Source organism: Gouania willdenowi, chromosome 16, assembly GCF_900634775.1.
Source record: "Gouania willdenowi chromosome 16, fGouWil2.1, whole genome shotgun sequence".
NCBI classification, from domain to species: domain Eukaryota; kingdom Metazoa; phylum Chordata; class Actinopteri; order Blenniiformes; family Gobiesocidae; genus Gouania; species Gouania willdenowi.
In genome coordinates, this window is record NC_041059.1 from 18,139,354 (window position 1) to 18,154,398 (window position 15,045).

A 15,045-nucleotide genomic window follows, 5' to 3' on the forward strand; every position below is an offset into this window, starting at 1 on the left:
CAACAGTAATCATAGCATGCACATCATGTTCCTCACACTGAAAAGTACATTTCACCAATATAAGACTCAAAGTACATACAGAAACCATTATTCATTCACACCAGTCACGTCAGTCATATCAGTGGTGGTAAGCTACAATGTAGCCACAGCTGACATTGAGCATACGATCAGGAGCTAGATCAGTGCCCTCTGACCACCAACATTCATGTGAGGTAAAGTGCCTTGCCCAAGAACACAATGACAATCACTTAAATAGAGCGGGATTCGAACATCCAACCAGTGTTGCAGTCAATTATTGTAATTGCACAATTGATAATGAATTACAATTATCATGGCATAATTGTAATTTAACAAATCTGTTGCTGCCGTAATCATTATGAAATTGTAATTGAGTTTATATAATTGACTTGGTAATTGTAATTGCCATGGAAATTCTATAAAAATGGTCAATTATGATTTAATGCTAAACTGGGGAACCATGTTACAGTTCAATGTACAGTTTGACAAACTGCACATAGTTAACCATTATTAAAATAGGTTTCATATTAAGCTTTCGCACATTTTACCATTTAAAAAATATATTAATAGAGGAATGCACTGGCACAAAAAAGGCTCAGATGTCCACATCAAAAATATTAAAACCCATATTTTTATTTATTAGGAAGCCTAACAAGGTAACCAATAGATATTTGTTTTTTGTGTATTTTACAGCTGATTTAGGACCAGTTATAAGAGATGCTAACACAGGAGGAAGGCTTATTTCAGGCTTAGTAATTGTGATTAATTGTAATTGAATTTTAGCAATTGAGAACTTAATTGTAATTGACTTTCTGAGGATAAAAAAAATAATTGTAATTAATTTTAATTGGAAAAAATGCTGGTCACTGTAATCGCAATTGAATTGTAATTGAAAACGTAATTGTAACTGAAAAAATTAAAATATCCTAACTAGACTGATAATGATATACCTTGCTGACTTGAAACTCAATGTGCACACCCACATACTCAGCTCTGCTGTCCATTCCTTAAATTATTGTTCCTTAAAAATGTATTCCTACTTAAAAGGGAAATAAGTCAGTGAAAGCCTCCTACAGGCGCATGCGCCTCCTACAGGCCTCCTACGGCGTATGTAGCGTAGTAAATATTTACACGTTTACCTACAATATTTTGCGACCCTAAATTTTCCGACTATGGTAAACCCTAATTCGAACCCTAGAAATAAAAGGAACGATTCTTACGTTTTTTCAGAGTGACAGAGACACGCATGCGCAGTTCGCCAGGTGCGAATGTCCGTTGTTTACCGTAGTAAACTTTCACGGTAGGTTTAATCTACACTACACCGGCTTTCCAATGGTATAATATTTATTGCCAAGAAGCATTGTGACAACAAAGAAATATTCTATCCAACACAAAGTTCCTTACTTTTTGTTGCATTTTTATTTAAGTATACAGGTAGTGGTCCGTGTCCCAAAGGTTAAAAAAAGGTTATATTCTCGTAAACATCAGCTCCTCTTTAACATGGTGTATCATCATGTAAGAATACATGCCGTGTCCAGGACTAGCCGATAGAGGTCAGTGTTAGCACAGACTGAGTGTTGTGCTGCAGCAGAACGCCACTAACCAACGAAGAAGACGCCTTTTCCTCCTCGTCTTTTTTTTCGCCTCAGTTTTTTTTCGGAGTGTGAATGTTAGCTTTCAGTGCTAACTAACTGAGGGTGAGTACTTTCAAAACCGACAATCATTCTATGGTAATGGACCAACTCGAGTTAATGCCAGTATATTAACCCGACAACCGCTTCGTTCTCTATGTGACGGTAAGCTAACGCTGGTTTAACGGCGCTAGCTGCGGCTAATAACGCGGCGGTTGACGAATAGCACAATAAGCGCGGGTTCAACTAAAAAACGACACACGGCCTAACAACGTGACATTCAGAAGTAATTTCTAAACCTATTGGGAAAACTGTAACATATAGTGTGTTAGAATGCAATAGCATCAAAGATTGATGGATAGCGTGTTCGTTTAACTCAAATACAATGATAGTTAGCAAACGGGACTAGCAGAAGTTTGGGGTTGGATATAAAGACGAGCAAAGGAAAGCTCCCAGTGAAATTATGACATCAGTCAAGTTGAAAACACACAAACTATTTATTGATCAGATGAATAGTGTGTGTGTGGAAGTTGGAGCATTAATTTAAATACACCCAGTTGGTTTTGTAGCCCATTATTGCACATTACATTGTAAGTATTGGACTTCTGCTTTTACATACACACGACTTTCACTAGGGGTAAATAATGAATGTTAATAACATTGCCCCCTCCCTTTCCACAAGGTGTAGGGGTACGTTTGTGAGAATATTGTATTTAGTTAATTTAATTTGGAGCCATATATGTTATGCTGGTGCACACTGCAGTCTGAATAGTGCTGGGCAATATATCGAGATTCAAGATGTATCAAGTTTTCTATTTTAACGATATAGGAAAATACAATAACACCTACATTAATATATATATTAGGGCTGTAGTCAACCAAGGAAATGGTTGACTACAAAGACTACAGCACACATAGCGATTAGTCGACAAAAAAATGGAGAATGAATGAGCAGGTGCAGAGGAGGACGAGGAGAGAAACAAATATTTTGCTTTGTGGTGCCAATTTGCTTTTAAACGCAGACCATTTATGATATGAACCTTATTCAAGCTTTGACCAGAACCCAACAAACCAAAACTGAAACCTATAGGTCCGACAGACGATAGGTATTTATGTCAGTGCCCGACCTGAAACAGACAATTAAAACCTATTTTTTCCTCATACAAATGACATATTGATGTCTGTTTTAGTGGTAAACCTGTTTCTATTAATAAACAATGTCAACATCAGATCAGCGCACGAGAAAACAAACGCACGTCAAACTGTGGCGCCAGAGACAGCAGTGGATCTATTTACATAAACCAAGTATCAAATATAAGGATAATCCATGTTCTTGTGCAGAAAAAGGATTTGTTTAACCGTGGATGCTTGTGCTTCAAGCCTGTCTCAATTTGTTCCCTCTCTGATCTGCTTTGAAGACAGCACACTGCGCTGTCACTTTTTTTTTTTTTTAAATTTATTTATTTTTTTGCAGCGTAGCACACACTCACACAGAGCTGTTGCTGGACATAGAATCATGTTTAGGCATTAAATAAATTATATTGCTATTTAGTCCTTATCACTTATATAAGTGCTTTGCATATTTATTTATTATTTTTTTAACGGCATTGAAACTGATACCATTGCTGGTCGATATATATAATTATAGCTTATTTTGATTTAAAATACAGGATGTAAAGCACAGTATGTCCTAACCCAGACCTTCCTCTCAACAAGCCACACTACAGAACTCACTCACACATGCTGTCCCTTATAGGAGAAAAGGCCAAAAGTTTAGTGACACATATTGTGCAGTCGTTTGTTAATAAATGTGTTTGTGTGACATTTTGCATCAGCAAATTTAACCCCAAATTGCCTTTCTGGTAAGACTTTATTTGAGTTAAACATATTGAAATTTATATTGCATATCGCCATTTTGAAAAAAATATTGAGATATGAATTTTGGTTCGTATCACAATAATCGCACACCCCTTGGTCCGTACACCAATTTCTTGTAATCATAATGTTTTTATTTATAATGCACTTAACAATTGATAGCAAATCTCAAAGTGCTACAAGATTAAAACAATACAACACAACATATATTAAAAGACAGGACTAAAAACAAGCATTTGCTGTTAAAAAGAAAATGTGATTTGGTACTTTGTAGCAGGATTTTGCAGGATAGCTTCTCTCAATGGTGGGTCCCCACATTTAAAGTTATGTTTTATTACTTTTAGCTATAAGGTCCAATCCAGAAGCATTAGCCAAAAGGTGCTAAATATATATATATATATATATTAATATATTAATTACTTCACCAAAATACCGTTTAAGGGTCTTTTTTGTTTTCTTTTAACAGGAAAGGTGTGCTGCTGGCTTCTCACATCTGGTAAACACCTGTGCCAAGCTTGACTATGGAGAGAAAAGTTGAAACAAAACCACCAATCCATGAAGATGTCTTTGTGGTTGACCTCATGAATGCAGGAAACTTCTGTTTCAGCTGTGACCAAATATTTCAAAGTCGTAAATGTTTGGAGGAACACTCGTGCACATCGGTGAGTTTCATCTGCTCCTGCGGGACTGAGTTCAGAGAATACGATGACATGCAGCAGCACAACACCACACATGAGCCAGGGCACCAGGTGCTGGATCACGAGACCATTAGGAAGCGCAGGATGGAAAATCGCAAAAAGGAGGAGGAGAAAATTAAAAGATTGCAGAAAGGTGAGGTTGTCTGGAACACTTCGACAATGGAAGGTGGCTCTTCTTCTACACTGCCCATGAAATCTCTGGTGCAAGTACGTAACACTGCAGCTTCTGATTGGTTCCCTTCAAAGTCACCAACATGTTTGCCTCCAAGTGTGGTCCCAGCTATGACAGACATGCCAAATATTTTCCCAGGTGCAGGACCCGGTGCACCCACCGTGGACCTTTGGACACTCTATCAGCCAGTTGTATTGTTGAACATGGATAGCAAGATTAACAAGAAAATGCCCTACACATGTGGTAGATGTGGACAGTCTTTCATGAAAAAGACCGAACTCATCTCCCACCACAGCGTACACGTCACAGATAAAGTTTCTGGCTGTATAGGCTGTGGAATGCTGCTGTCCAGCAAGAAGATGGTGCCTCGCTTCCATGCTTGTAACTCGTCCAACAATACAACCAAGTTCAAAGTCATCACCGCTAGGCCTCTGAACTATAAGGCGCCTAGTGGGGCTAGCACAGACATGAGAGCGAATGCAGGTGCCCAGATGCTTCCGAAAACGTCCTTTTTACACGCTAGAAAACCCAGAGCAGGCGTTAGAGGTGGTCGTAGGCCTGTCGCTTCTACTCTGCAGCAGAACAACAAAAACAACACTGGGTATGAAGTGACTCCAACGTTGTTGTTTAAAAATAGGAACATCGGCGCATCCAAACCGTTTGTGGCCAGCCCCTTTCATGGTAAAACTAAGAGTCTACATTCCACTGCCCTCAACCATATAAATTTAGGTCGCACTGCTGCTCCTTCTGTGCATATAAAGCTCCCCACACACTCTCAGTCAGGTGTGGCAGGAAAATCCTCCCTGATGTCTTCCAGTTCCTCTCAAGGTGCATTCACGTGCAGAGTCTGTCATTTTCCATTCGAGTCTGCTCTGCTGCTTCAGAGGCACAAGTGTAGCAAAGCAAAGGAGTTCATGGCACACCATGTGAGATTCAGCAACCAGCCATTCCAAGCCAACAGAGTTCCACCTGTGGCATCCTCAAGTTTCAATCAAATGAATGGTCAGAGAAAGCCTGCTCCAGTGACAAAACAAGTCACAGCTGTGAGCCGCGACAAGAGACAAGGGGGTGTTCCTGTGAATGGGAAAACAGATTTGGAAAGTGATGACGATTGTTACATTGTTGAAAGCCAACCGGATAATCCCGCTGAGATGATTTACCAAATAACCTCATCCGTTCCCATCAAGACTTGACGTAACAAGTGTGGCACAATCATTCTGCATGGCATAGTCTTTGTCACTATTGGACTAAGTGCATTGAGACGCCACAGTCTCCTGGTTGATGACATCACCTGAGTTCACAGTACAGAAGCTTCTGTTCTGTCAACTACTGTCAAATGACTTCCTACAAAAACTGAACTGTTTAAACTATCCAGACTTGTTTGTACTGTAATTATAAACTGTCATCTTCTTTCATTGCCTTTAGATTGAGCACAGAATGTGTAAATTGGACAACTTTTACCATAAATTAATTCTACATGGGGTCACACATTATGAGCTGTGTTTTGTATAATAGTTTTTGTTTTGTTTTTTTATCCAGTTAGTCTGATTAAAATGTGTTGTACATTTTTTTTGGCCACATTGCCATCTGTTCTTACCTGCTTTGCCGGACTTTAGGGATAAAATATATATGATGTATTAAACTATATTTCCAAACCTGTGTCTGTTTTATGTGTTTATCTCCCATGTTAATCTTGGTAATTTTATGGGGAAAATTTTGTTTTAAACCAAAGCTTAGGAAAATTAAACTACCAATTAAAATATTGAAGAAATAAGTAGAATTTAAAAATTTGTGAAATGAAAATATTTCTAATAGCTATTGGCCACCTAAGATTATCATTGACTTCAGTGAGATATGATGCATTATTAAAGTAAACTTGTACTGAAACTTAAACCTTAGTTGTTGATTTGATCAAGCTTATATAAAGATAAATCCATATGTTTGCATATTACTACAACCAACGATGCTCAGATGTGAAGTAATTCATTGGATAAAGAAAAGATGGCGACGACTATTTTTCATGTTCATTCAATCCATGAATCTTTGGATATGGATTGTTTTTGTGCACAATAGTTTGCAGTTAAGGACATCTTAATTCCTGGAGTGTTGTTTTAGTTTCAAAACTTGGTGTAAAAAGAAAAATAAACCTCAAAGTGCTTCTGTTGTAAAAAGGCTCAAATGAATTAGACTATTCTAGTACATCACCGCCAAACCACACCTCCCATTAGAAAGACCAATGCCCCCCCTCATCCCAGTGGACAGTGTGGAGTCCCTCTGTTTCCTTGACTGCTATATATTTCCCAATGACTTCCAGTGCGAGCTTAACATCACCTGCACTTTTATTTTTAAATTATTGATTCACCAAGTCAAATTCCTTGTATGTGTAAATTTTTAAAGACTTTCTAAGTCTCTTTCTGATCAATTCATGTCCAGTCTGTACAGTGATTGACAATGTTGACCAATCTGTTTCCCAGTTATGGAAGTGTTGAGTAGCCCAGGGGAAAATACATTTTGATCACTGTATTGTACAAATAATATAATTATATTGTACAAGCCTGATATTACATTGTACGAGCAATATGTTTTAGTGTAAATAATGTAGTCATATTGTAGGAACAATATAGGTATGTTTTTTGTACCATAAATCATATACTACATTTTTAAAATATGATTATATTGTTTGTACATTATATTGTATTATTTTTGTAAATATCTATCATATTTATATTAGTATAATTTATCTTTATTTTTTGCTTCCGTAATGTGTGTGTATCTGATCCTTAATTTTAACAGTCTTTTACTTAATTATACACTTATTTAACGTTTATTGTTTCTTTTGTCTTTAACGTTTTATTCTTTTATTCATGATTTTATCTTAAGTGGCTGTGACAAAAGCAATTTCCCCCTGGGATTAATAAAGGAATTCTGATTCTGATCTAAAAATATATTTTCCCTTGTGGCAGCTCTATGCTTCTGTACCCAATGGAGCTTGTTTCTTGTATATCATCTATTCATACCACAGGAAGTTGCCACTGTGGTTATGCAGTAGCAGCTTTGGGAATAAGGTGGATAATGACTATGCTTAGTTTGTCTGGTCCTCAACACTAAAATTAGGTCATATGTGATCCTGGAACAGTAACGGTTTAACACTCCTGGAGAAATTTATGAAAATCATGTTTATATATAATATTATTAATGGTAAAGTGTGTAAGCACTTTCAAACGTGTAGTAATGTTATTCGGTGACATTGCTAATTTCCCACGGTCATGAAGTATCCCCCATTTGCATGATTGTACCTCTCGCTGGATGATGACTAGTTCAAACAATCCCGGGGAAGTTTTCCTTTGCATCTAAACCACAAAGAAGAGAAAACTGGCCTCGGGTCAACACCCACACCTTCGGACCGGGGTCTGAGCAGCACCGGAGCGGCAGAGGCCGGGGCTCTTTGTGCGTTAGCTAATGCTAATGCTAGTGCTAGCTAACAACAGTCCGTGCATGGCTGCACATAAACCCGCCCTGACGTTCTCTCACACAGGCAAGTGCTTGGTTTCCTCTCAGTTGTTTAGTTTGTTACCCGGTGCTGATGTTCTAACCTAACCTCTATGAGCTAACAGCCCATTAATGTGTGTATGTGACAGGCATTGGACATCAGTTTGCTGTGTGGCCTACACTATGTGGATGAATCATTTCCATTGTTTGTTTTGCTTTTTTAAACGTTAGAGACTAATAGCTGTCCAAAGGTGACACATAAACCTAATGTTTAGGATGCTTCAGCATCTCATCAGTGATGCTGATGAACGGTGCTTTACATCAGATAAACAGCTAGTGCACAGCTGCACTGTGATTGGAATGTGTCTAAATGTTGTGATTTGATTCATACTTGTACACAATTCGTGCTTAGGTTCAGATTTGGTCATGTATATACACAGATAAAGCAAAATATGTATTCAGTTTGTGAATGCTATCCGTTTATATGAAGCTTGTTGACCACTTGAGTGATTTATAAATGTTTTTAATCTCAATTTCAGACACGCGTTCACTGATTTCATTTTTTTTTTTTTTTTAATGCGCATGCGCGGTAAGTTTTTTTTTTTTTTTTTTTTTTTTTTTTTTTTTTTTCATAACGGACCTCGTGCACAAAAACAATCGGGACTCGCAAGCTTTGGTAAACATAGAAACAATAAACTCACTGACATATTAGCAGAATGTAATGTTCAAATTCACTGCTCATCGTGGACTTATTTTCACATCCTCGTGTGAAGAATGGCGTTATTAAAGTGGTTGTGCTGCTGCTTTGCTCTTTTACTTTGATCATTTAAGCCTTGTTCATCTTTATGAGAAAAAACCTTAGCCATGATGTCAGCAGTCCCTCATACAAGTTATTAGCTTCAGCTAATATGAACCTGGCCACATTATCGCCATTCATGTCAACTTTAGAATAATGACTAACATGAGAATTAATACAGGAAAGGACAAAGGGGTTGAGTGTTTTTGTGATCATTTCTTATTATATTTATCTCTTGTGTGTTTTTTGATTAGTTTTGCGTATTTTTCTTGTCATTTTGTGTGTATTTATTGCCATTTTGTATCTTCAGTCATTTTGTGTACTATTTTTGTCTTCTTTTGTGTGTGTGTGTGTGTTCACAGGTTTTTTGGAGTCATTAAGTGAGTTTTTGTTGTCGTGTGAGTTTTCCTGTTTCCTGAGTCCTGTTGTGTGTTTTTGTGTATTATATATTTTTCGGCCATATTGTGCATTTTTGTTGTCGTAATGTGTGTTTTTGTATGCTTTGTTATCATGTTGTGTATTTTTTTATTTTTTTATTTTTAATGTTTGAGGGCCACCAGTTGCTCATGTCTGATATAATCTATAATTAGCAATATTTTTGATAATGCAAATCTGTTATAAAAGACAGTATAAAATGTAGTAGTTTATGGGGGTGTCCCGATCCAATACTGGCATCGGATATCAGCCAGAAAAGGAATATCAGATTTTATCGGACTGCATCTAAAATCTCCGATATGTATTTTATTATATTATTCAATTGTAGAATACTGTAGATATGTTAAAGGTTAAAATGTATGTAACCAATTGGTTAATAATAAATGGGTCAGTTTTTCTCATACCTACTGTTGCTGACTATTGTTTTCTGTTTGAGTAACATCACTTGATCAAGCCTTTTCTAACATTCCACACTACAAAATAAGTAATAAAAGTATGTATGATTCGTGCTTATATCGCATCGGATCGATATTGGTATCAACCAATTATCAAGGCTGCAATATCGGTATTGTATCAGAAGTGAAAAGTTGTATCGAGGCACTCTTAGTAGTTTAGGTCAGATAACAGTGAAAATATCAACATTAAATTGAATAATTGTTCCCAACTTCAACAAAACTGTATTATTTTCATAGCCATTCCTTTTTTTTTTTTTTTTTTTTTTTTTATCTATCTGCAGATTCTGATCAGTGCTTAACTACTACAGGTTTTTTACTTGCCTTACAACTTCCCTTGTTGTTAATCCACAGACTCTTGGCATGGGGAGTAAAATGTCTTTCAGCAAAGGAAGCAGTGGCCCAAGTCCAGCCTCGGAAACTATTTTGGAGGCCGATCATACGTTGGACAGCAAACAGGTAGCTAATGACAAATTAATTTAGACGTGATAAAATCTCAAAAATGCTACCCCAGATCATTTTTTATTAGATACAATCACATCTAGTAGATCTCATTGATCAATGAATCAAGCATAATCTGTTGCAAAAGCAGAGGAAAAAGTTTGAAAGTGCCACTTGAATGTTTGTTTTCATCACCACTGTATTGCATTGTGTGATGTGGAGTTTCATAAACAGTGTTTTTACTTCATACTTACTGTGATTTATTGGGTTTTTCCCACGAGACACGGAGGGCAATGATTTGCGTGACACCTTTTTATTTTGATCCCATTATTGATATCGGGATGAACTAAAAAGCCTTCTATGCACCCGTCTCATCTACTCCACATCCCACTATGCGGTGCGTGAAAATGTCAACAAACGGTGTGTTTATGGTGGAGATAAAAACAAACCTTCAATTCATTGGGTTAGAGTTAGATTACTAATGCCTGGATTGACAAGTATTTTAGACCACTAGTAATTTATTGTATTTATGCCTCTGTTACTGTAAATTTACAACACTGGTAATTTCCCAAATTATGTTTGGTTGTTCAGCAATATATGTAGCGCTTGAGAATTGCTGAAAAAGAACTGGTAAAATGTAAAGCACATTTATATTTATTGCTTCAGATGTTAAAGATATATGCTCGCATTAGGGTACTGGCTCAGTTTTTGTGTAAAAGAAAAAAAAAATGCTTTAAATTCCTCATTGCATTTTTAAATGGTAATGTGAGGAGTGCTTACTGATAACAACAAAGCAGCATTAGTCTGATGTGAATTTATGACAGGTGGCAAACACATATTAAACAGTAAAACTGGAGAGTTATACATGTAATTGATCTCTGTAATTAGCACAAATCTTGCAAGTTGTAAGTTTTGAAAATACTTTTCATAAGTTAAAACAAAAATTGCTATTGCTATTTTTATGGCCTTTATGTATCAGGAACTCTGAGTTGTTGTTTCAAGTATTTTTTTTTTAATGATTTTTTTACAGGCTCCTGAGGATGAGGGCTCCAGTGTAGACTGTTTGGAATCCAAGTGGACAGAGGAAATGAAGGCTGAAGGACCAAGCCAACCTGCCCCTGAATCTCCCTTACCTTTGCACCTTGAGACAGACGAACACATCGGCTCTGAAAGGGTAGGAGGATCTAATCATATAATTAAACAGCTGCCGTCATCACAAGAAGAAATAGAACCAGCCCCTCAACCGACTCTGGAAATCCTGCACAGTTTACCAGTAAAACGTCGCAAAAAACGAACAAGTATTGGCATAAGACGAAAGTACTGTAGAAAGAAAAGGATGAAAGACTTTAAAGTAGATCCAAAACCTTATGGTCCTGAACCATCTCATCATGAAGCCAGCACCACTATACATTTGTCACAAAATGTAGAAAATGACAAGAGGATTGAAGATGTGGTGAAAGTGGCCCCTGAGGTTGTAGAAAGTGGGATTTCTTTGACCATGCCAAAAAAAAGAAGAGCAAAAATAAGTAAAAGCCCTCTTCCCAACACGACTATTGATGTTGCTGCTGATCCTACAATTCCTGATGTTCCTCCTCATCCTCATCCTGTCAATCATTTTAAGGAACCTGCAAGAAGATCAAGACGTGGAAAAAGCCCACATCCTTCAATATGTGAAGAAAAGTTTGAATTAAGTTCAGCTGAATGTGGCCAGACTGAAATGATTCTCTCAGATATAAACAATGCATCCAACCCCCAAGGCATCAGCAAAAGCACAAGCAAGTTGAAGTTTGATCAGCAAGTACCTGACAAAGTGTTCAAGCTGGGCGATTCCCAGGAGGCAACGTTAGACTTGAAGATGGACACATGCAGTGTAAAAGGAGGAGAGGCAGATCAAGAGATGAAACTGAATCCTGACACTTTTCCTCTGGCTGAAGAAGAAAAAAGGCTGCGAGAGAAACAAGTACCATCACCACAAAAAATTGGACCTTTGAGCTCTGAACCTGTTGTTCCTGGATTGCTTGTTTTGGACAGTGTAAATGAAGTTGGCGCCCCTCAAAAGGAGAATGATGAAATGACACAATCAGTGACGCTGAACAACAACTGGAACTCTCTATCAGAAACTGTACTTCACTGCGAATCGTCAGTGGGTATGAATTTGCAAAAGGGGAACTTCCACATCAAAAATAATAACAATGTCGAGCCCAGTGAAGAAAAACTGAATCCTGTGAAACCCTTTATTGCTTCAGAAAATGTAGATATAGAGAAAGTTGTAGATCGTTCATCAGAGTGCTCTAGTCCAGACATTTTTCCAGACATATTAAACTCTCCAGGAAAACGGAAACGCTCCAATAATCAGGGCCACTTTTTAAGGCGCAAAAAAGGTGCCAAGAGAAGGAGGAGGATAAACAGTTTGTTGGTGCCAAGTCCGCAGGTTGTTGACTGCCAAGAGGTGGAGTCTGCACCTAAAAAAGACTGCAGTGAAGAACCTAAGGATGATGCTTCAAATGTCAATTATGTCAAAAAGGATGGAAAATTGTGTATGATATGTGAGTACTGTGATCGCACATTTAGGTTTTTGTCTCAGTTCATCATCCATCAGCGCATTCACACAGGAGAAAGACCTTTCAAATGTAATGTGTGTGGAAAAGGGTTTAGCAAAAATTCCAACCTAAATCTTCATCTCAGGACACATAAAAAGAGTCACATGTATCAAGAGTGTCCGTATTGTAAAATTAAATTCTCTTGCGCCGAGTATTCTACCCATATACTTGTGCACACGCAGAATCTGCACAAGGACAGTAAAGATGTGAAACCCGTAAAGGAGACTAAAACTGAGGATCATGAATACAATAAGGAACTCCCACTGATCATTTCTGAAGAAAAAAAAATTCGAATAACTTGTGCTTATTGCGATAAAACATTCAAGTTCCAGTCGGCTCTTATCAGACATGTCCGTGTCCACACGGGAGAAAAGCCTTACAAGTGTGACGTATGCGGCAAAGCTTTTGGTCAAGCATACTTCCTGCGTGTCCATGAGCTGACGCACTGGTCTGTCAAGCGTTACAACTGTATACACTGTGAGAAGTCCTTCACACATTATAGCAACGCTAAAAATCACACATGCAATCCTGTGGGAAGCAATGAATATCTACTCTCCAACAAACGAGTCAGGCCTTCACTGACTTACACATGCCACATTTGCAAAAATGTTTTTGATCATCTGCAGAAGTTTAACTTTCACATGAGAAACCACAAAGGGGAAAAACTTTATCGGTGCCTACAGTGTGACAAGCTGTTTGGAGTGCTGTCTGAGTTTAATGCACACAAAACTCTATGTAACACTGTAAGTCCTTCCTCCAATGCTATTAAAGAAGAAGAGACGTTGTCATTTATCCAGTACTCAGTGCCTTCAATTAAAGACACATCTGAATACGGTTCAGTTCCTTTGTCGGGGGCAAATCTTGAAACATACAAGACCTCACACACTGATCACACACATTTCTCTTTTGACGTCAATAAATCTTTCCAGTCAAATGTTGAATCTCACCCATTTTCCTACATCGTCAACAAGCTAAACAAAATAGATGATAGGTCAGACCCCAGGAAATATCTTTGTCCAAGCTGTGGGCGCATGTTCAGGCACATGGGCAGGCTGCGAGCCCACATGCTCACACACGCCTCAGCACAACACTACACATGTTCCACCTGTGGTAAGACCCTAGCAAACTGGAAGCAACTGTGGCGTCACCAGAGAGTCCACCGTCAGAGACGCGGGCGCTTCACTTGTCCTGAATGTGACAAACGTTTTCGGTTTGTTGAGCCATATAAGAAACATGTGATGGAGCACACAGGGTTTCACTGGGTTAAGTTTAGACCCCAAAGAGCAAATAGGCCTTACCAGTGTGAACAATGCTCATGCAAATTCAGGAGTCTAGACCTCCTGTTTAGTCACCATTCACACTGTCATTCCTCCGTGCAGGAGGTCCACCCAAGCTTTGATTATCTGTTGGATGATCAAAGCGAGAATTCAAACAAGAAAATGGTAAATTATTCAACGAACAAACACGCAATGGTACATTCAGTACCTGGAGAACGCAACCCTCCTTTCACCACCTTACCTATGTATTCAGACTCTGCTGCACAAGAAACCCATCGAACTACAACCGTTTCCTTAAGTTGTAATGAGGGTCGTGATTGTGGGGATTCTTCTCTGCATCACTGTAGGAATCCTTCAAATCTTGAGAGAGAAGCCAGCTGTAAAGGTGTAATTGAAAATGCACCTATTACGCCTTTAAGAACTGTGTGTGATGTGACGCAAATTGCTTGCACATCAAATGATATGAATTCTGATGGTATTTATTGTACTTTGTGTGGTGATACATACTTTGCTATTTCAGATCTTTATCAGCATTATTTAGAGCATGCCAGAGGCCAGGTGTAGTTACCCCAATATAGTGGGAGGAATTTATTGTGCATCCACAGGTGTCTTGTTAGTCAATGGTCAGTAAGTGTAGGTTGTTACAAGCTTAATGTATTATTGCAATGTTAAGCCAGTTTTTATAAACATAGGCATTGTTAAGATGCACTACACGTAGAAGCTATCTATTTAGCTGAATGACAACTAGTCCATTGAAGAATTTCACAAATACAAAAGGTTTTACTTCATTATTATCCCTCCATCACTGAATATTTAACTACTGTACATTTGTTGGCAAGAAAATCATGCATAGTTTTACTTGCCTTCCAGTACAACTAGGTAAGAAGAGGCATCAATTCATATTAATTACGTGTCAAGTGTATATTTTGGCTTTAATCATGTTGGTCATATCTAAAGAGACAAGTAAAACTCAAAATACTGCCAAATACTTTTTTTTAACATTCTTCTTCACCAAATTGTGCATTACTTACTAATTACTCAAAAATACATTTGTTTATTTGCCAGAGGCACCAGACTTCTGTAATTATGTATGTCATAACATGTTCCCAGATGATCATTTGCTCTGTTGTAAATATCTTTCTGCTTTACCTTGTTTTTAAA

General features: G+C 37.8%; 2 protein-coding genes across 2 annotated transcripts; both read left to right on the forward strand.

Moving 5' to 3' along the window:
• Window positions 1-1,565: 1,565 nt before the first annotated feature.
• LOC114477681 (uncharacterized) lies at window positions 1,566-6,049 on the forward strand. The gene is made up of 2 exons (XM_028470161.1): window positions 1,566-1,715; window positions 3,991-6,049. The coding sequence occupies exon 2, from the start codon at window positions 4,046-4,048 to the stop codon at window positions 5,585-5,587; it is 1,542 nt and encodes a 513-aa protein (XP_028325962.1). The 5' UTR covers window positions 1,566-1,715; window positions 3,991-4,045; the 3' UTR covers window positions 5,588-6,049.
• Window positions 6,050-7,644: 1,595 nt separating this feature from the next.
• LOC114477670 (uncharacterized) lies at window positions 7,645-15,007 on the forward strand. Its single transcript, XM_028470141.1, has 3 exons — window positions 7,645-7,929; window positions 9,921-10,025; window positions 11,038-15,007. The coding sequence occupies exons 2-3, from the start codon at window positions 9,930-9,932 to the stop codon at window positions 14,446-14,448; spliced, it is 3,507 nt and encodes a 1,168-aa protein (XP_028325942.1). The 5' UTR covers window positions 7,645-7,929; window positions 9,921-9,929; the 3' UTR covers window positions 14,449-15,007.
• Window positions 15,008-15,045: the final 38 nt, after the last annotated feature.